At 53.9% G+C, this 21191-nt stretch overlaps 1 protein-coding gene across 4 annotated transcripts; it reads right to left on the reverse strand.

The window, feature by feature from the left end:
* Positions 1-3713: 3713 nt before the first annotated feature.
* On the reverse strand, positions 3714-15527 carry Lrrc32 (leucine rich repeat containing 32). Of its 4 annotated transcripts, none has more exons than XM_028770649.1 (3): positions 15488-15527; positions 11343-11437; positions 3714-7562 (listed from the first exon to the last, which is right to left on the reverse strand). In XM_028770649.1, exons 2-3 carry the CDS (start codon positions 11427-11429, stop codon positions 5658-5660), a joined length of 1992 nt encoding a protein of 663 aa, XP_028626482.1. In that variant the 5' UTR covers positions 11430-11437; positions 15488-15527; the 3' UTR covers positions 3714-5657. The 4 variants fall into 4 exon arrangements, with proteins under 4 accessions (XP_028626482.1, XP_028626484.1, XP_028626483.1 ...); XM_028770651.1 differs by lacking the exon at positions 15488-15527 and adding an exon at positions 14863-14918; XM_028770650.1 differs by lacking the exon at positions 15488-15527 and adding an exon at positions 13593-13615.
* Between the last annotated feature and the right edge of the window lie 5664 nt (positions 15528-21191).

The following is a 21191-nucleotide window of genomic DNA, read 5'->3' on the forward strand; positions in this document are numbered from 1 at the left end:
GATGGGGGGGAGGGAAGGGGGAGGGAGAGGGGGAGAGATTGAGATTATCTTTTCTTAAAGAGCCGGCCCAGGAGTCCTCACGGCTCCAGCCATCAACGATCTGTTCAGCTGTCTTCTTCTCTTTGATCCACACTTTTCTTCACCCCCCCCATCTATTCCCTAACTCATTCCAAAGCAGGCGCTGCTGCTGCTCAGTAGGTTTCACTGAGTTGTCTACTTTGTAGCGTGTCTTTGGGAAGGCGGGGCGGACACATGACCGAATCCTGGGACAGCATCCACAACTTGGAAAGTTGGAGCTGGGCGAGTTGGAAGCTCTCCTCCTGAGAGAAGATTCCAGAATGTTGAGTGCCCCAAGACCAGAGAGCTCAGGGATGAAACCCCACAACACTCTGGCTCTCCTGCAGCCAGCTGGGGCTCTCCCTTGGACCTCTCTGCTTCAAGCTGACACCCTGCTGTCCCCGTAAGCAGCTCAGAGGCCTTCCAAGCCCCTCACTGCTCCAGCTGTGAGGCCTGTGCCTAGCTGCAAACAAACTCTCAGAGCATAAAACCTCCCTCACCACTGACAGCTTCCTGAATTGTGCCACGGCCTGAGTCTCCTCTGCTCCCACAGCACAGGCTTTACTTAACTGTGCCCAGGTTTCCCACAGACCCAGCACCCAGGGCCTCGAGAATGTTCAAGCACTCACACATTACAAATAAGCATTTTTATGAGAGAGCCCATTATACAGATGGAGACGTAGAGACACAACAGGGCAGTTTGCCCTCACTTCCAGAGCAAAGGTGGCCCCAAGAGCAAGAATGGCCCCGGATCTGAGTTTGATTTCACAGACAGAGTTCTCTCCAGGCCAGCCTGATGGGAGGCTGGAGGTGGGAGTGGTGTGGAGCTGGGTCCTGAGAACCAGCTGTGGAGAGAGGTTGAGTTCAGGGAAAGCGCAGCTGGGGACGAGCCACACTGTTTATTATGCTTGGTCTGTGTTCCAAACAGAGCTGATGGATGGAGCCACTCCAGATCCTATAAACAGCTCAGGCCTCCCTCCTTCCCCCTGGCCCTCCTGTTCTCAGCTCAACTGTTTCTAGGGAGCTAGAGGTGCTAGTGGTGGGGGGAGACAGGATGAGAAGATGGGGAGTGCAGAGAATGGAAGGTCACAGATAAGACAGAGTCCTCAAGGCAAGGGGAGACAGGACAGCAGAGGCACACTTATGTGCTCTGGACAGCCCACATCCTGCTGTCCTCTGCCTTCTCTGGATTCCCTGGGTCTGTCTGAAGACTAGTCAGAAGCCCAAGAGTTCCTAAGTCCTAGAGGGCAGGGTCCATTAATTCTGGAAATCTTTTCTGAGCTCACAGTCCCTAGAGACACACAGAGGACTCTGGGTAGGAATGTTTCCTCCCAGGGCTCTCAATCTGATGGTGGACCAGACAGATGCTTGGTGCTAGGTATGAGGGTTCCACAGGGATACACACAGCAGGAGGAATCCAGGCTCCTCAGAAGAGGCAGTCCATTCAGACAATGGTAGCAGGAGGTTTGTGGGTGAGTTGGGGTGTGTGGGACATTCCTGGTGGAGGAAGGGAGAGCCTGGGGTTGAGGGTCAGATGCTCAGCTGCCATACTGCTCAGTACAGGCATGGTGGTACATGCCTGTCATCCCAGGACTTGGAAAGAGGAGACAGGAGCTGAAGGTCATCTGTTCAAGGCCAACCTGGACCACAAGATGCCCTGAGTCAAAAAACAAAGAACGAAGCAGGCAAGAAGGCTCAGTGAGTGAAAGCATTTGCTGCCAAGCTTGACAATCTGATTTCAAACCTCTATGTTTACAATGGCAGGAGAGAACCGATTCCCACAAGTTGTACTCTGACCTCCATGCACACGTGCACAGGTGCAAATAAAACATAATAAAAACAAAACAGCAACCATGACAAAAACCAATAAGAAAAACAATAATCACTGGCTTCAGAGTGGAGATAGCCTGGGTTTAGGTCCCAGCTCTAGAATCTCAAGATACAATACAAATCTCTGCAAACACTGCAGGGATAAGGTCCCATCAACTACTCAGCGTGGACTTAGCTGGATACACTTAGTAGTGGTCACTACATGGTGGGCCACAGCAGAAAGGGGCTGGGGGCAGCAGGTATCTACCTCCCAAGGTCCTGCAGGCTGTCTGGAGGACAGGGCTGTTTGCGGGGGGCAACTGACCCCGGCCCCTGGATCAGGAGGACTGCCCCGGCCCTGGATCAGGAGGACTGAGATGGTGAGGCAGCTGAAGGGGGTGGGGCACAGGGCCCATGGAGGAGAGGGGCACCACAAGAGCCTACTGAACTGGATGAGTTGCAGATGACACTCCAGGTGGCCTCTGACAGACAGAGCACATGAGGGCCTCCCTCTCCCTGCAACTGGCTGAAAGCTTAGTAAACCCGATGCTCTCATGACCTAGTTGGCAGCTGTGCCCATGTTTCCCTGAAAACAGGAATTTCTGTCTCACTGGGGGGTTTAGGGCAGGTGAATAGGCTCTGCTGTTTGCCAGGAAAGGAGGTCAGGGCCCTGTTGAGAGACTCCCAGGGCCTGGGCTGAGCCCAGCCTATTCGATGGCCTGGTCCAACTCTGCCCTCACTGAGTCCCTACTATGTCCTCTCCCATCCCTAGCTCTGCCCTGTGAAACCAAAGTGAGGAGGAAGAGAGCCAGGAGTAGGACTGAGGTGAGAGGCTGAAGGCAGAGAGAAATGAAGGGATCTTTAGAAGGCAAGGCTGTCCATCCAGGGAGGGCCCGGGGCCACTCCAGATGTGGAGATGTGTCCAGAGTGCTTGGAGGCCAGGGAAGGCTGCTGGAAAAGCAGGCTGAGGTGGAGGACTAGCACCTGCAGAAGGCAAGTGCCTAGGTGTGGCCTGCTGAGCTGATGTGCTCTCACTGAGACCCCACAACCTCCTCCATGCCTGCCCTCAGTGAGGCAACAGCTCTCCCTCAACTCTCCCTCTCCCTCAACTCTCCTTCTCCCTCTCTCCATCCTCCCTCCCTCTCCCCAGTTGACTGCTTGCAGGCTAAATTCTTCCTGGATTCTCTAGCCCCAAGGAGACATGACATGTAACTCTCTGGCTGGAGAGTGGGGGGGGGGGGTCGATGTCTCCATAGAAGCAGTCAGGAGGGACAGATGACATCCATCCATCATTTGGAGGTGGCTGGAGAAAGGGGAGCACGTGGAGAGGCTGGGGAATATGTAGCTTGAGAGGGAGGGGACAGTTTCCTGAACGGAGTTAGGGAGGCTGAGGGTGAGGTGAGGGGCCGTGGAGTCCAGGGACAAAGGTCTAAAGGTATGGAGATCTTGTGAGGAGACCTCAGCTAAGACAGGGCAGGGTAGGCTGAGGAGAGGAGGGAGGGGACCTGCCACAGAGTGAGGGACGGTGAGATGGGAAAGTGATACAGGGGTCTTTCGCTGGTTTTAAGACGGGGAGGGTGAGTACAGAGAAGGCAGTGGACACATTGCACAGACAGGTGGGGAGGGGCCACAGTCACTACTTTCTAGAGTTGGGGTAGGGCATAGGTGTGGATCGACCACAATGGAGGCTGACCTGGGTGGGGCAGGCCAAGAGCTTTAGTGAGTGTCCTCTCAGATGCCTCACAAGGAATAAAACCCCCCGAGGGAAGAAGAAAGGGTCAGGAAAGGGTCAGGATTCAAACGCGCGGGTACAGGGTACCCGAAGTAAGCAAGCTGGCAGGCCACAGTTTCTCCAAAAGTATACTTTAATACATTCATGTGAGTTATACAAAGGGCAGGTCCCAGGGCCTAGGAGAGGCCAGTCCTGGGAGGTGGGAGCAGCATCGATGTAGTGTTTTCAGAGCTCGGGCACAGGAGCTATGTGTCAGCCTCCAGGCCGAGGAGGAGTGCCGTGTGCAGCAGTGTCAGCCTCCAGGCCGAGGAGGAGTGCCGTGTGCAGCAGCACCTAGGCCCCTCGAGCTGCCCCAGTGAGAGTCCTAGCCCTGGATCTGTCCATCGGTCCTCCAAGCCTTTAACCTTCTCTGGGCCTCAGTCCCTCACCTGTAGAGTGAGGCAGAGAGAATGGTGTTTTCACCTCCTTATACAGATGCTCTGGCAGACTGTGGGCCAAGCACAGGAGTGCTGAGGAAGCTCTGTGACTGGGCCCAGGGCGCTCTTTCCTCCCTGCAACCCATGGGTCTGGGGAATGAGTGGTGAGTGGGGGTGGGGTGGGGTGTGTCTTCTTATTTTCCATGCCTGGTGAGGGTTGGCATGATAGCTGGCCTCATCCCGTGCTGTGACTGCTGAGCATAGGGACCACAGGTACAGCTGCTGGGCAGCTAGCTCAGGGCCTTGAGCATACAAAGCAAACGCTCTACTGCTGCACAAGGGTCCAGCTGCTTTTCTCCCCACAGCTTCTACTATAGGCTTGTATGATTCTGAGCAAGGCCCTGCACCTAATTTCCCTATTTGTTCAGTGGGGAGATGACACCCAATGGTTTCAAACTCCAGGAATGAGAGTTTGGGAGCAAGTAGAGAAAGGAAGAATTCATACACCTCTGCACTGAGGGACACTGAGGCAGGGAAGCAGAGGGTCTGTGGGTGCCTGTCTCAGCGGGAGTGCGTATATGCAGCATGTATGCTTGGATCCTGGTTAGGGCAGGTCCACTTCCTGTCCACTTGACAGCCTGCAGGCCCCGCCCTGGCAAGGCCTCTGCCCCAGAGATGGGAGGACATGGACTTGACTCATTTTTGGCTTCGGCATCTCTCTCAGCCATGAGGCTCTCAAAGGAGACACATAAGGAACCTTGTTTTCTTCTTGTGTATAACCCAGATAACATAGAAACCTCTGAGAGTTGGCTTGAATTCACCTCTGCAGCTGCTAAGTGCAAAGCAGAACCAGATAGCTGAGGCTCTCCCTCTTGGCTCAAAAGCCAGGGTGGAGCTGGGACTGAAGGAGGCCTGAGCAGGGGTTTGGAAACAGGTAGCACCAGGGTCAGTGTGTGTGACAGAAGAGTGCACTGGAGAGAAAGGCCTGTCCAAGGCAGGACACGAGATGGACCGGGCCTGCATGGCAGCCTAGGTGACCAGATCTTAAGCTGGTTCAGCTGGAGCTCCACAATCTAGCCTAGGAGCCTAGATTTAAGACCTCTGGGGGAGGTTCTGACTCTCTCTTCAGGTCACAAGTTCTTCATTTCCAGAGAGGCTGAAAGTCATTATCAGCAGATGCGACAGAGCTCTGGGTGGAAAGGACTCTGACAAATCCTCACGGGTTTGCCACTCTCTTGCTCTAACACAGACAGTCAGGGTGGGTTCTCCATCACCAGCTGCGGACTGCAGCATCTGGGGGCCCATTGCTTCCCCACCTCAAGCCCATCATACTACATGGTCACTGTGTGGCTCTGTGACAGCCAATCTTGCCAGAGGAAAGGCACATGTATCATTCACTAGTACCCAGAGACAGAGATGGGTGTGGCCTCAAACAAATGCTCAGTGGAGAACTGTTGGCATCCTCTGTTCAGCAAACCGCCCCACTTTGAGCTCCACAGCTGGACCACATATGCAGCCAGGAAAGGAACCTGCCCATGTGGCAGTAAAATGGGACACCAAGTCCCTGGCCACTGTGTAACCTGAGCTGGACCCCAACTTCTCCGCCCCTCTGGCTTCCATGGTGAGCAGTGAGCGGGAAGAGGTCAGGCTTTGTATTGCTGGCTGAGCTTCTGCCTGCGGAGGAAGCAGCAGGTGGCCAGTGTGGTGAGGGCTATGGCGGAGACCAGTGTGAAGCTGAGGATGATGACGAGGTTGACATTCTTCAGCCCTCCCTTCTCACAATCCTCTGGACGCACTAGGCTCAGGGACACCTCCTCCTGGGAGCCAAAGCGACAGATTAGGTCCTGAGTAGCATCCACATCCACTCGCCCCTGGTGCAACTGGGCCGCCAGCCAGCCATTGCCGCAGCAGCTGAGTGGATTACCCTGCAAGTACAGCCGCCTGAGACTGGTCTCCAGGCCACCCATGGCATTGCCTGGCAAGAGGCTGAAGCTGTTGTTCCGCAGATCCAGCACCTCCAGGGACACAGCCCGTGTCCAAGCAGGCAGGTGGCTTAGCCGGTTCTCAGCAAGGTTAAGGTGCTTGAGACGACGAAAGCAGGGCAAGTCCACTCTCAAGACAATCAGTCCGTTGCCTTGAAGCTCCAGCACCTCTAAGGATGCCTCCAGGCCCACCAAGGCTCCCGTGGCCACATCCAAACCAGGATTGGCAGAGAGGTCCAGCTCAGTAAGTGGGGTGTGGAGAAAGCTGCCTGCCCTGAGCCTTTCTATCGAGTTCCCTGCCATGTTAAGAACATGAAGGGTGGGAATCCCAGAGAAGTCCACACAGCCCAGGGGACCGGGCTCTGCTCGTCCCCCACAGGGACTGACCTGGTTTCCCTGTAGGTCGAGCCTCTGCAGGCTGGCCAGGCTGGCAAAGGTGTAGGGTGGAAGTTCTCCCAAGGCATTGTCCTGCAGAAGCAATGTCTTCAGGGACCCCAGGACTTTGGTACCCAGTTCTAATGCTTCTAGCACATTGTGGCTCAAGTCCAAAAGCATCAGGCAAGGCAGGGAACCCACTCGCAGAGCCTCAAAGGATCGCAGGCAGTTTCTGCTGAGGTTGAGGAAGCGTAGCGAGGTCAGATGCTCAAGGAAGCTAGCAGGGACCCGTTCAATTTCATTGTAACTCAGATCCAGGTTCAGGAGCTGGGAGAGGGGGTGGGTGCTGGCATTCCGGCTGGGGTTGGACAGTGGAGAGGCTGACCAGCCTTCAGAGGGTGCATGGAGGTCCTCACTGCCCTGGGGCAGCCCCGCAGGGAGCTGGATGAGGTTGTTAGACACATTCAGGTAGATGAGTCTCGGGAACACAGCCAGGTCAGGGAAGTGGAGCAGTTTATTCTCCCGTAGGTCAAGCCAGGCCAGCTGGAACTGGGCCTGTGGTTCCGGGGCAGTCTGGAAGGCCTCAATGCTGTTGCAGCTCAGGTCAAGTACCTGCAGCTGCTGGAGGCTGAAGTCTGAGATGCACGTGAGGGAGTTCCTGGAGAGGTTGAGGTGGGTCAGGTGGGGCAGGGCTTCAAAGGCACCATCCTCGATGTCCATGAGAACATTGCTGTGGAGGTCCAGTTGCTCCACTGCTGGCATGCCCCAGAAGGTGTGGCGTGCAAGGCGCGTGAGGCTGTTCTCTGCCAGTGAGAGTGTGCGAAGCCTCGGGGCCTCACCCAACAGCCGCTCCACCAGACTGCCATACAGGCTGTTCCCAGACAGGTCTAGGGAGACCACGAGGGGCAGGCGGCCCAGACTACCACTGTTCAGTGCCATGCCCATGGCAAGCCGGTTGTGGGCCAGGTTGAGGTGCTCCAGGTAGGGCAGGGCCTGGAAGACCCCAGGCTGAAGGAAGCTAATCTCGTTGTCACTTAAATCCAGGTGACGGAGTGCTGTATAGAAGCCCAGCGGGGAGGCCAGGATGCTCTGCAGCTGGTTCCCGGACAAGTAGAGAGCTTGGATGTCCAACGAGAGCACCGAGGGGACCTGAAGCAGGCCAAGACCGTGGCACAAGGCCTCCTTGTTCACCTAGGGAGAGCAAGCGTGGCAAAGAAGCTGGCATCGATGGGGACAGGGCTCTGTAGGAAAGATGACTCACCCTCTCCACAAGCTTGGGGTGCTTTTCCCAGATACCCAAGATGTTAGCTTTGCTCCACCCAGCTGATGCCCCCATGCTGCTCTCTGGCCCTGAATGGCAGTCTGCCCGGTGCTGGGCAGAAGGGAGTAGTAGACAGAAATAGTAGACAGATCTAAGAATGCGTATGTGTTGACTGTTGTCCTGTTTTGTGGGAAACTGAGCCACGTTTCACTCACAATGATACAGAAACAAGGAGCAACATGGCCAAGATGGGCCATAGCTTCTAGTCCCACACCTGGGTCCTTACCACATTCTGGATATAAAGTCTCAGCTTTAGGCTGGAAGCGTCATCAGGAAAGATGTCTGCAACAGGGAAACCCACAGGCTTTCCTGCCAGCCCCTTTGATTTGGTCCAGCCAGCACACTCACACAGCACACTCACACACTCACTCAAATTCCTCCTGTGATTTGGGGTGGGCTCTGGACTTGATCCTTTCTGCAGCTGCTGTCTACCCCCATATCAGTGGCCCCACTTCTGGTGGTCTGGTCCAGCATAGCACCCCAAAGGTAGTAGGAGTAAGGAGACTGAGCAGGATAAAGGGATGCCAGAACCCAACAGGGGCTATCTGATGACAGTTTAATGGAATGATCATTAATGGGACACATCGACAGGGACCCTCCATTCCTTATCCCAAATTTAACTTGTCCTTCCCAGCACCTACTTTACACATCAACACTTTCGGATTGGTGACTCTGTCAGGGCCTCACAACAGCCCACCCAGGTACAGGGGCAATCTGATGTAATTACATATTTTTACCAAAGTCCAGGTTGGACAGGGTAAGAGAGACTTCAGGATCACCCAGCTGATAAGGAGGGAGCTTGGATTTGAACGTGGGGCTCTTAGCAACTCTTTTCCTTCCACAAAATGTGCCTTTAAGGGTTATAATTCTATGCAGAGGCACATCTCCATCTGGTGGCTCCCAGATTATTTCCCCAGGTACCCCCATTCTCCCTAGCAAAGAGTGTAACGTCTACAACAGCCAGCTTAGTTTTGCTCCTGCACCTCACCTGTCTCCATCAACCCTGCTGAACTACCCATCTGCTAAAGGCCCATAGACTGCTCAAACCCCCACTTTGCCTATGGTACCCTTGGCCTAAACATAGAGAAGAGTCCATCAAGACTGTCTTTGGCACTGGCCAACCTGTCCACTCACCCCAATCCAGTTTACATGCAGTGACCATGCCTAGCACTGGACCCACACTCTTGTGCAACCATCTCCAGACATGCATGGATCATATCTGTATGAGAATTGTTCGTGAGGAATCCCAACATGTCTTCCATGGAGGACCTCTCTAAATGTGCCTTCTCCCTACGGCTTGGTGCCTCTGAACAACGACTGAATGGGGACCTGCAGACAGTGAGCTTTGCCTGGAGAGGGGCCACTTTGATTGACATGGATATCTTGGACCTGGCCCAAAGAAAGTCCTCAGGAAATGTCTTTTATGAATGAGTTGCAGACATCTGTGCTTAAGTAAAGGGCCTCTATCCAATCAATGCCGGAAAGAAAAGAGCTAATCCAGATATTCATATTAAAGCCAGAAGGAGACATTAGAGCTGAGTGAGCCAGCCCACCTGCTGTCCAGATGCTGAGGTCAAGGCCCGCCCTGGCAGTAACTTGCCTGCGTCACAGAGGTTCAGTGGCTGAGGTAGCAAGGAAGAAACACAAGCCTGGCATCCCTGCCTGACCTAGCTCTGAGGCTTCCCCGAGGACCCCAAGGTGAATGGAGTGAGGCAGGGCACCATCTGGCCATAGGCACCTGTGTGAATGACTGCTGCATAAAAAAACTTGACTAGCCTTATACCTCCAGGAAAAGCTGCCAACTGAGGCTCTAGGAGACCCATTAACACCCTTCACTGCCACCCACAGAAACTAGACACCTACTTGGCACTTAGCTCTCAGGACCACCCTGCTGTAAGCAGCAGTAAGATGAACTCAATGCTAGCGTGAGTTTCTTTTTGTATTAACTGAGCCGTCAGCTACCTAGGTACCCAGGCTGGCTGGAGAGACACTACCAGATACTATTTACTCTGCATTTGCAGTGTGCATGCCACACTTCCCCAGGTGGCCCACACCCATGTCCTCTCCCTTCTGGATAAGAAGAGGCCCCATGGACACCAGTTCCAAAGGAACCATGACAGGCTCTGCCGTAACCTGAGACCATCTATCAGGTACTGCTGAGGTCCAGGAGAGCACCTGGTACCCACCTCTTTGATCCAGTCCAGACTTCAGAAGGAGCCTGAAGGACTGGACCATCTTAGTACCCTCCCTGCCCTTATTTCTGAGCTCTGACTGACTGCCAGGAGTCTCTGGTGCAGAGATGCTAGGGGCCTTGGCTGGGGTTTAGCATCCTCCCGTGTCAGCTCCTGTTCTGCTTTCTTCCTGAGGGGGAAAGGACATGCTATCCAACTTCACTTCCCATCCATATACAGGGGGAGCTGGGTTTGAATTCTGTCTCTGTCACTTCTACCGTCAGGGTCCACAGGGTCACATGTCTCTTCAGCAGCTGGGTATACAACTCTTTTTGATAGTTCAGAAAGTCTTCTATCTCATGCTTCTCCTGCCCCATGCCCTCTGTGGGTGCCAGAGTCATCTAGGGCCTCAGTCCTCCAAGGCTGTGGGCATATGGTGATATCTGAGGTCTTTGCTCTCTGGGTTGTGAAACTCTCAGGAGGTCTCCAAGAATTAGTGGGCACAGCAGGGCACACAGACCCCAGGAAAGGGCTGCTGGCATTGCTCGCCTCTGCACAGCTATCCATTCTGTGCCCTAGTGCAGCTGGTGGGCCTGCCCTGCTTCACAGGTATACCTAGAGCAGTGGTCCTCAACCTTCCTAATACTGTGACCCCTTAATACAGTTCCTCATGTTGTGGTGACCCTCAACCATAAAGTTTTTTAGCTGTTACTGCGTAACTATAATTTTGCCACTGTTATGAAGTTCAATATAAGTATCTGATATGCAGGATATCTGATATAAACCCCCGTGGGGGTCACGACCCACACACAGGTGGAGAACCACTAACCTAAAGGGTCTTTTCCATATACCTCACAGGGTCACAATGTCTTCAGCATCTGCCTGCATGGTTCCTGTCACCTAGGAGCTCTTGGTCAACCAGGCAAGACAGTCTTGGACTATGCATGAAACAACACATATCCTCAGTCTGCTCAGCATGGAGATGGGCAGAGGACATGGAGCTAGAGGAGGGGTCAACAGAAGGAATCAGCTTGTCAATGGTGGGGAGGCTTCCTGGGCAAGGTGGCATGTGATCTGGCTGTAATGAAAGGAGCATTCTAGCAGGCAGACCAAGTCCAGGAGCCCAGCCGGAGGAGGGATATGTACAGGAAGATGGTCAGTACAGCGGAGTCTTTCCCAGTTTGTGTAGCCCCAGGATTTCCCAGAAGACCAACTGCTCATGACAGCTTGAGGAATAGAGGGCTGGTCTCAGTTAGGTCACCTAGCTTCTCCAACCTTTCCCTTCTGTAAAATGGGAACAAATGGGATTGTTGGGTAAGCAGGTTTCTCAACAGCCTAGTGTATGCTCAACAAATACTGAGGCAAAGCGCTATCATTTTCTGGGTCCTCTAACCTTTACTCCTGGACTGGGCTGAGGGACCCCTCCCTCAGGACAAAGGTGGGATAGGTCCCCCTTACTCTGCCTGCACTGTGTCTTACCGTCCTACAGGGCACTTGGTCTCGACGCTGAGAGATAGCCAGGCCCAGGGTCAGCATGGCCAGGAGTAGCAGGATCTGGTGGCTCATGGCTCTGCCTAGGGTGGAGAGGAAAGAGGAAGGTTGAGACCACGCTCCCCCTCCACCAGCAGCACCCACTTGCCCTCCCTCAAGGATCCTAGACTGAAAGCAAGAGCCACGTGGGCTTCACGCAGGGCCTCGGGGGAGCTGAGGGTAGTGGTATTCTGGAACTTAAGAGGCTGAGGTAGGAGGCCAGGGATTGCAAGTTTGAAGGCAAGCTGAGTCATTTCTCAGGGGAAGCAAGACTTTTAAAGCAAAGTATGACTGTCTGCTTTGCGTTTACCTAAGGTCTACCCGAGGCCATTGAAACAGCTCAGGGGTAAAGGCCCTTGCCATTAGGCCTGAGTTTGATTCTGGTATCCACATGTCGAAATGAGAAAACTGGCTCCTGGACTTCCACTCCCTCCACACATGCACCCCTCCCTTCAAATAAATGAAATGTAATAAAAAAAAATTTAAAGAGGGTCACCCTGGTAGATGACATTAGGATGGGTGCTCAGGAGACAGAGGGACCCTAGGGCAGGGCCGGAGGGAGGTGAGCTTCTGATTCAGTTTCCCTCCCAGGCAGGCCGCCATCCCAGGTCCTTAGCCCTAGATGGGATGTTTCATTCTTCACAAATCCTTCCTTTTGACCTTTTACTTTTGGTTGAAATTCTCAGACCTTGTCATTGTTAAAGGTTGGCCGGGGCACTGACAGGAAGCCCCACCCCAGCAGGCTGCCAGCCGGCTACTTTCACTGAAGGCTATGGCTGCCCAGGTCCATGGGCCCACTGCAGTGTAAGCAGTCAGTGCTGGGGCCCATGTGGACCTCAGAGGCCCTTAGCAGGGGTGAATCCCTGTGGGCTTGAGCCATGTGCTGGGGAAATACAGATTAGTCCGTTCATTTAATTAACGAATGGATACATTCACGTACTCCCATACTGAACGTCACCTCACATCTAATTCTGCACTGGGAAACAGGGATGAGACAGTGGGCCAGAGAGATCACAGCCTGGACACCACAGCAGGCTTGCGAAGAGGGACCACAGCACTCAGGGGTGACACATCTGACAGCTCCCTCTCATCTCTGCTAGGCACCTGCTGTGTGACCTTACACAGGTCTCCTCATCTCTCTGACTTTGTTGTAAATGCCAACCGTGTCAGTTTTGTCGAGGATAACTGAGACATTCTATGAAAGGGTCCCAGCATCTACCTCACCATCAAACCTGACGATTAGTATTCAGTTAATCCCCACAAGGACTCCGTTCTGTTTCCTTACACATCTCATTTTATAGAAGGGAAAAGACAAGCAACCGAACCAAAACAACACCAAGGCTCAGAGAGGTTATGAAATACAGCTAAGACAACACAGCTAAAAGGTAGACTTAGACTCTGCATCCTTCCTCTACACTCTGAAGACGGCCTTGGGAGAGATCTGCAGGCCTGCGATGGTTCTTTTGACTGTTAGAACTCACTGGGCTTGACTCTCAATGCGGTGGCTGCCCATCTTGCTGGGACACGCAGGGGCCAGTGTGGCCCTTTTAGCTCTCCTTCGTGTCTCCCCCAGAGCCCATCCCTGCCCCATAGTGCTCCTCGTTCACTGCTGGCTATGAGTTCACAGGGAATTTTGTTCTTTTTGTTCAAATGCAGTCCCCACCTGTTTAACATCAGCATACTCAGAGCTAAATGAAATGAAAACCCCTGGTCTTCATCCCCAGGCCCTGGGCAGCCAGCTGACTTGTCATTGTCTCCTGTCTCTCTCTCTCTCTCTCTCTCTCTCTCTCTCTCTCTCTCTCTCTCTCTCTCTCTCTCTCTCTCTCGGCCCTGAACATGTGTACATAAGTGTGCTTCCTCTGCCTCCCCTGCAGCTGAATATCTCCTCACCCCGTGGAGCTTAGACGACATGTCCTCTAGAAGCGTCTTCTGGTCCCCACGGTAGGCCTGTGTTCTCCGGGGTCTCACAGTTGCTGACCTTTGGACATCCCAGTGTGGGACACAGAGCACACCCCACTATGATTCCCTACCCCTTGACAAGAAAGTACCCGTGGGGACCCACCTCATGATACAGGGAAGCCAGATGGCACAGCAGCAGGCAAGCCTCCACTGTGGGATGCAGGTGAGGAGAGGTCTCCCAGCTCCCTCCGTCCCCCTGTCCCCTCCCTGCCCTAGCCCTCCAGGTTCAAAGCTGCCCACCTTCACTGCAACAGCCAACTCCACTGTTTGGCCTCTTGCTTCCCTCCAGTACTGGACAATCCGTCCCATACGTGGCAGCCAGTGACACTTCAAAACCGCATGCCAGATCCTACAGATGGCTTAGAAACCTCCAGTAGTGTATAGGCTTCACCCACTCTCCCATCAGCTCCACCTACCACCTTCTTCCCCTCAGCAAACTCCTCAGTCACCTCAGTACCTTCCAGGCTGCCTGGGGACTCTGCTTTGCTGCTCCCTCCTGGTCCAGAATGTTCCTGCTCAGGCTCCTAGGTATTCTATCCCCCCTCCCCCATTTCTCATTTGCTTCATTCCTTAAGTATAGGCTCACTAAATTTCTCTCAGGGAACAAGTCGCTGAATGACATCAGAAGTTCGGCTGCAGTAAGGACAAGTCAGGACCTGGGGGTTTAAGGTGGGGATGCCCAAAGGGACCCTATCTCTCCTTCTTCTGCTAAGTCCTGTTCTACCCCAGCATGGGACTTCTGCACATCCAGAAGGGACTGAACCACAGAATTATGACGGAAGGAAGCCCCCTGCTGTGCCCCATCTGCGGCATTAAGAACTCAGCCCCACAGGGGAGACCAGAGGCATTCGAACCTAGGGGTTCACTGTCAAGCCCCACCAATGGCTAGTATGACCCCCAGGGCAAGTTCTTATCTCTCCCTGCCTGGGTGACTCATCTGCAGGACACACCAGTTCCCATTCCAACACTGGCTCTCCTTAGCCATGGGGATGATCAGGTGGCATGTGGACAGGAAAGTACTGGGACCCTACAATGTCCTTCCCTGATGGTTCCAGTACCAACGGTGCTGAGGACAGAGGACCTGGCTCTGCAGGCAGGTGGTTGGATTTCTGATTGGAGAGGTGACAAAGAATATCTCTGTATGTGCTTGTGTGTGTGTCTGTGTGTGACAGAGGGGGACAGACAGATAATGGGGGGCACTCTATAATAAAAATAAGACTGCCCCTACTATGCAAGGAGGTTACGAATTTTTCTAAGCCCTAGGTTGATTGCAGGTCTTTTAACTCTCACCAACCACCAAGTGAGGTGATTACTATAATTCCCATTTACAGACCAGAAGACTGAGGCTTGAGAAGGTGAAGTGCCTGATCCCCTGCCCCTAGGTGTGCTAGAACTAGGACTCAGACAGATCTATATACTACCTTAGTGCTGTGTGGTCTCAACTAGTGCAGACCCCACTGGCACCCTGTAGAACTCTTCCCAGAGCACGAGGTTCAGAGAAATGACTTACCCAAAGGCACTTGTACAGTAAATAGAAGAGTCGGGATCAGAAGTCAGCCCCCGTGTCTTCAAAGCAACTGCCAAGTTGCTTCCTAAGTTGCTCAGGAGCCCACAGGCCCAGGCCCAGGAGTACACTGAGCGGTAGAGCTCTCAGTTTGCTCTGACTACTGTCAAAGGGGCCTGGGAGAGCTGCTCGCAGGGCAGTGAATCACTCACTAGGGTAGGGGCAGTCCGTTCTAGAGACATCCCACATCTCAGGGGAATCAGACCTTAACCCAAAGGAATGTGCTTGTGATGTGAAATGTCAGGGTGGAGGTGGGGTAGGGGTCCCTCCTATCTATCACCCAAAAGAAGGTCGGCTTCAAGTCTCCCCAGAGCGCTGGGTATCCCCTCCAGAGACAAGAGTGACAGTGTGGAAAGCCCATGTCCGTCTGGGGCAGATCTGAAGTCAAATCCTGATCTGCTTGCTTGGCTGTGTGCTCCTAGGCACGCCCGGAGCTTCCGGCCTCGATTTTCCCAGCTGTCAAATGGGAACGCCTTTCTGAGCCGTTCCCTAGTTAGATCCACTAAGACCCGGTGCCGAGGGAGGGTCCGGTCCCAGCTCCCTAGGCACCACCACCGTTCGCGGCCCCTACCTGGCTCAGCGCCGCCGCCACCGCCCGACTCCTCGGCGCATCGTTCGCGCAACCCCGGGGGTCTGGCCCTCGAGGACCGACCGCATCAGCGCCGCTCCAGCCGGCCGCGAGGGGGCGGCGCCCGCCTTTTAAATAGCACTCGCCGTCCGGCCACGCCCCCTGGGGCTCGGAGCCGCGGGGTCCTAAAGTCACCGTCCTGCCAGCTGCGCGGACCTAGGAACCGAGCATCACCTCTGCTCTGGAATCCCTGGACCCTGCCTAGGGCCGCGCTTGAAACCGAAAAACGCTCGGAGGGAGAAGGATCACAAAGGAAGCTAGACCGGGGCAGACGCACGTGCAGCCGTGGGCCGGCGAGGTCTGGGGTGCGGGGAGCCTCAGGCCCGCGGAGGAAATCCTGGCGCCACCGCACCAAGGCGGGGGGCCACCCAGAGGTGACTGACAACCACCAGCACGGAAGGAAGTGACTCTTCTTTGGCCCTGAGACGGCCCTGAGGGGCTTCCCCCCGTATCTCGGCTATCCTGCCTTTAAGTCATCTCCAAGGCTGTCAAAGTCCCCAGCTAACCGATGGAGAAACTGAGGCTAGGAGTTGGAGGTGGGGTGAAGGATACGACGACGACGGCGAATACGTATGAAAAGCCAGCTGGCTGAGACTTGTTAGGTCCCCACGTACAGCTGGGGAACCTGAGGCTCGGATAGGTTAAAGTGCTTAATGACAGTCTCATAACTTACCCAAAGCCGATGCCTTTTCAAGGTACTTTGTCTTCTCAGTCACTGGCACCGTGCCCTGCTGGGTCTAGACTGAAAGATGGGTGTTCCTGGGAGAAGCGTGTCGCCATCGTCCTCGGGTCCCTGGTTCCGCCTTCATAATGTTCTCCCTGGTGGTCACAGCGCCTAGAGAAGGACCGTCTATGGCATGAAAGTGAGCAGCACAAGCAGGGTGAGCCAGGGTGGAGCTGGCCTCAGAGCTGGGCCTTTCCTCCTGTCTAGTCCACTGTTGAATGGACCTGAGTAGTGGGAACTACCCAGAGAGGACAGTTCCTGTCAGCTTGTGTCTAGAGTCCTGACCTAGGCTAAGGTCAGGGAAAGCTTCATGAAGGAGGCATCCTCTGACGCCATAAGGAGCCAGAGGAGCAGAGGAGCCAAGCTTCCTGCCCCCTCCCTTTCCCACCCCCACCTCACCTCAGGAACTCCCAGGGTCCCGGCTCACCCACCTTAGTTCGTGCTTGTACTATCTAGTCAGACTGAACTTCAGTTTCCCTCTCTGCAAAGTGTAGAATGACAAGAACTGCTTTTTTGGACATGGTACCAGGACAGGATGAGGTTGAGGTAGGCCTGGGCCTACACCCAGTGGATGTTAGAGAATCTAACACCCAGTCATCTGCAGCTTTAGGTGGACCACCGTTTTCAGGTTCGAGTCCATGAGGTCATGTATTGAGGACCGGGCTTTGTGGCTACTCTGTAGCATAGGCAGAGCATGAACAAAGACTTAGGCAGCCTGGGGCCTCCCTACCTGCTTCCCCATTAGGCCCTGATGCTCTCTCACTCTGTCAGAGTTGCCCTAGAGCTTGGTTCAATGTAGGGGCAAGGCAGGGCTGGTGCCATAGCTACAGGATGAGCAGCCTGCTTCTCTTGTGCCCCCAGGGGCTGTGGTTGTGGTTCTGTGCCCGGATGGGGCTCCCCAAGAGATAGGAGATATAGGGGCTATCAAGCATGCACCCCCCCACACACACACACACACACTACAGAGGTCTCTTGGGACTGAGGACCAAGCCTGAGCTCTTCAGCCCCCACCTCCTGCATCTCTGCCCTTGAACCATCATACTATGTGACTTGAGGAAGGTTGCTTGACTTTTCTGACCTCCACTTATTTCTGTAGAGAGAGACAAATAGTAATCCCACAGTTCCGCTGACTGGGGAGACCACATAAGACAGCCTGAGTTAAGAACCCAGTGAGTAGCCTGAGCCTCTTCCATGATGAGCCCTGGGAAGCTGAGAAGTAAACTTGTCCAGCATCCTTTCTTGTGGGCAGAGGTGAGGCTGAGGAGGTAGAGCAAGGAGGGCGGCTGGTCCAGAAATGTAAATGTCCTCCCCTAACCCCCATGCAGGAGGCAGGGCTTGAGTCTGCAGGAAGAGATGTCAGAGCCTGAGCAGGGTGTCATGTACAAGGCAGCCATGGGCAGCATTGTTTTCCCTAAGACCCATGGAGGGCAGCTTTCCATCCATTCCCTACCACTGATGCGTCCATCTGCCAGAAACTGGGTGTTTTCAACACAGTCCTCAGGTGGCAGGTCAGATGTCACCTTTGGTGTTTTTATGGACATGCTTCCAGCTAGAGAGGGGACACAACTTTTCCTGGGTCCTTACTGATTCCGCTCTGAGAGAGTGGCTCTCAGACACCAAATCTTGCTCAAGACTCCTTGGGAGGAGTCTTGCTCAGGCAGGTTAACACTTGAGGTGTAGGAGCTAGTGACCCAGAAAGCCAATGATGTACATATCCCCTGTGACTTTGAGCATGTTGTTAAACCTCTGTGCGCTTCCTGTCCTTGCTTAACTGTAGGACAGAATGGGAAGGATCAGATCACTAATCTAGCTGCCATCGCTCTTTGACAGACACCTATTCTGGCTCAGTTCTCCTTGTTTGGTACCAGAGTAAAGATGGCTGCAAAGAGCTTTTCATTTACTGGAAAATGAGGCTCCGAGAGTTACGTAACTGTCACAAATCGTACCACTCCGGAGTCAGGAACTAAGCACAGGTCCCCGTCCTACACCAGAATCTAGTGCTCAGTTTAGGCAGTCTTCATTCTGTGGCCCTGCCTACTCCCCATGTGGGCTCCTGGGAGCCAGGGAGTTCCCCATCAGCTGCTACTAGAACCCTGACTGCTGGACCACAACCCTGGTTTCCCCAATTCTTCCCCCATTCACCTTATACAGAGAGGGTGCTGACCATGCCTGTTGAGGATCATGGCTCTGACCTTGTCTCTTTAAGAGACAATAAGAAAGTATAATTCACGTGGCGAGGTGTCAGACATATCAGAGAAGAGAATTTGAAGCCAAAAGTCAGTGCTGGGAGCCAGGGAGACAAGCCCACATAGGAACTAGGTATGTGATTTACCCTGGGGAATGAACAGCTTTAGCGGAGGGAAGAGGGCTGTGGAATGGGGTCAGGGTGGATTTTTCTGGAGCTCTCCCCTCAGCTGGTCATCATGGACACTTTTAGGGACAGGCTCAGAGATGCTGGCCTTAGCCATACAATGGGCAGGACAGGTCATCTTGAAGCCAGCTAGCCTATTGAGCCTGGCTGACACCAGAGGGCTGGTTTCTGTTCTTAGTGGAACATGTAATAGTCAGAGTCATCCATGCAGGGGTAGCAGGTGTTGCAGAGGCCCAGTTCCCCCCAGCTCCCCTTCCCCCATCACACAGGGGCCTCCAGGCTCTGAGTACCAGCAGCTAGCATCTCCCAGCAGTGAGCACTGTGACTGATCCCCCCGACAGGCTCCCCAGGCCCCCAGGGAGTGGCAAGGTGCCAAGTGAGAACTTTTAAGACAAACATGAAGCTCCAAGCATCTTCATAGCATGTCTGTGCTGAGCCATGGACCGTGAAACCACAATACTGTAGCCGGAGACTGCTGGGAACTTGGGGGAGACCCAGCTCACGGGCTTCCCGGTTAACCATTTGAAGGTCAGATCCCATGGGGCTCCCTCATGAAAGTGGTATGGCATGGCCTTATTCACAGTCCGTGAGGCAGTATGGGAGTTGACAGTTTTGGGAACTGGGCTTCATGTAGAGGACAAGGCTCCTGCCAGGGAATGGGACACCCGCAGCGCAACATCCTCACTGCGGCTTCAGATGATCTTCAGTAGAATGGGGCTCAGCTTCAGGGGCGGTGAGGGGCTGATGACACTGAGGAAGGAGAATTGTGAAGGGTTGGGTCATCTGGTTGGTGGTGTCATCTTCTCTCGGGGAAAGCCTGAGTTCTGTGGGTGACAGGAAGATGGTGACAGTGTGGAGGAAGGACCTGGGAGGCCTGGTTTGAGGAGAGCTGTAACACAGAAACCTTGCCCCGCAGGCTCCATGCACCCAACAGCTAGCACATGGGCCATGGCTTGGCAAAGCTCTTACAATGGGCACCTTGTCCTGGCAGCTCCCTGAGGCCCTTTCCTAGATGCCAGGTTCCTGCCTGGGCTGAGTCTGCAGTAGGCGTCAGGCTCCATCTTCCTCAGAGGGCTAGAAGCCCCACACTTGACAGAGCCTCTGGAATTTGTCTCCCACAAGCCAGGCTGATCCCCACAGCTAGGGGTCATCTTCCCACACTTCAGAGAATGCCGTCTGCCTTCTACCCTTCTGGGTCAGTGAGGTGAGACCACAGCCTGTGGTCACACGGGGAGAGTCCAGTTCTCTCAGCCCAGATCACTTTCTTCAACATGCTTCCCATTGCATGCGGGGCTCCCGGGTTCACACAGCAGCCTCTTCAGAGATGATAGAGTCCTGCTCCCACACGTCCTAAACATGAGAGTTCTTGAGACTGGTTAAAGTAGATAGCGGCCTCCCAAGGGAGTCTCATTCTGCAGGTTGGAAGCAAGCCCCAGAGTCTGGACCTTTAGTGAGCCTTGGTGGTGTTGAGGCCGCTGGTCCATGGACTTCCCTCTGAGAGGCAGCTGCCCTAGCATGGCTCTGGACATGGAGCTGTGTGATGGGGGACAAGGGGCTGGAGGCAAAGGGACAATGGGGAGATGCCCTCTTGCTTGATCGGCAAACATATTTACTAACCGAGCCATCTCCACAGCCCTGGGACCACATTTCAGGGCATCCCTATGGACTTGAAAGCTTGGTTGGAAGTAAAGAGCCTGTTTCCGGGATGTCCAGTCTTCCTTACCAGTGGTGGCCTCAGCTGGTAAGGGAAGGCTAGACAGGCGACTTTTGAGTTGTAGCACAGCCAAGTTCCACGACACCTAATAAGACAGGTTTTTAAATCATTGTCAATGACAATGTGATCGACATTTTGAAGGTGACACATGCTGATGGTAAGTGACCAGCTCAAGATCACCGAACCAGGAAGTAGATCCGGCTCCAGCTTCCTGTGCAACATCACCAATCCTATGATAGTCTCTAACTTGCTGGTGAGAGCCATACACATGCTCCACTAACACTGTGTGTCAGCAAAAACCACCTACACACGTGTGCCTTCCATACACAGCCAGAGACCTCTGGAGCACATTCACAAAAACAAAGGCCTGGTACCTGACACAAAATCCCACATAGGCGTGCAGGGTCACCAACCTCTCAAGCTCCTGATAGGTCATCTCAGGGTTGGTAAAGTGCTTGCTGGTCAATCGTGAATGCATGAGCTTGGATCCTAGGACCTCTTTAAGAGCTGAGTGTGGTGCATATATTTCTTATTACAGTGCTGGGCAGGGTTAGGCTGGGCTGCGGGGTGGAGTTGGGTGATGGAGGAAGTTAAGAGACATGCCAATCCCTGGGAATCAGTCAACTCCAAGTTCAGTGAGAGACCTTGTCTCAAAAATGAGTGAATAAATAATGTGGAGTGACTGAGGAGGCCATCCAACTCTGACCTCTAGCCTTCATATGCACATGCAAGCGTATGTGTGTGCCTGCATAGACATGTGCACACATATACACCCCCCACACACACACAGAGAGAGAGAGAGAGAGAGAGAGAGAGAGAGAGAGAGAGAGAGAGAGAG

Source organism: Grammomys surdaster, unplaced genomic scaffold (assembly GCF_004785775.1).
Source record: "Grammomys surdaster isolate TR1022 unplaced genomic scaffold, NIH_TR_1.0 203, whole genome shotgun sequence".
Lineage (NCBI taxonomy): Eukaryota > Metazoa > Chordata > Mammalia > Rodentia > Muridae > Grammomys > Grammomys surdaster.

Coding starts and splice junctions, on each gene's coding strand:
- Lrrc32 (XM_028770649.1), bottom strand. CDS start 11,429: ATGAGCCACCAGATCCTGCTACTCCTGGCCATGCTGACCCTGGGCCTG. Junction 7,563..11,342: donor ACCAAGTGCCCTGTAGGACG/GTAAGACACAGT, acceptor TGCTCTCCCTAG/GTGAACAAGGAGGCCTTGTG.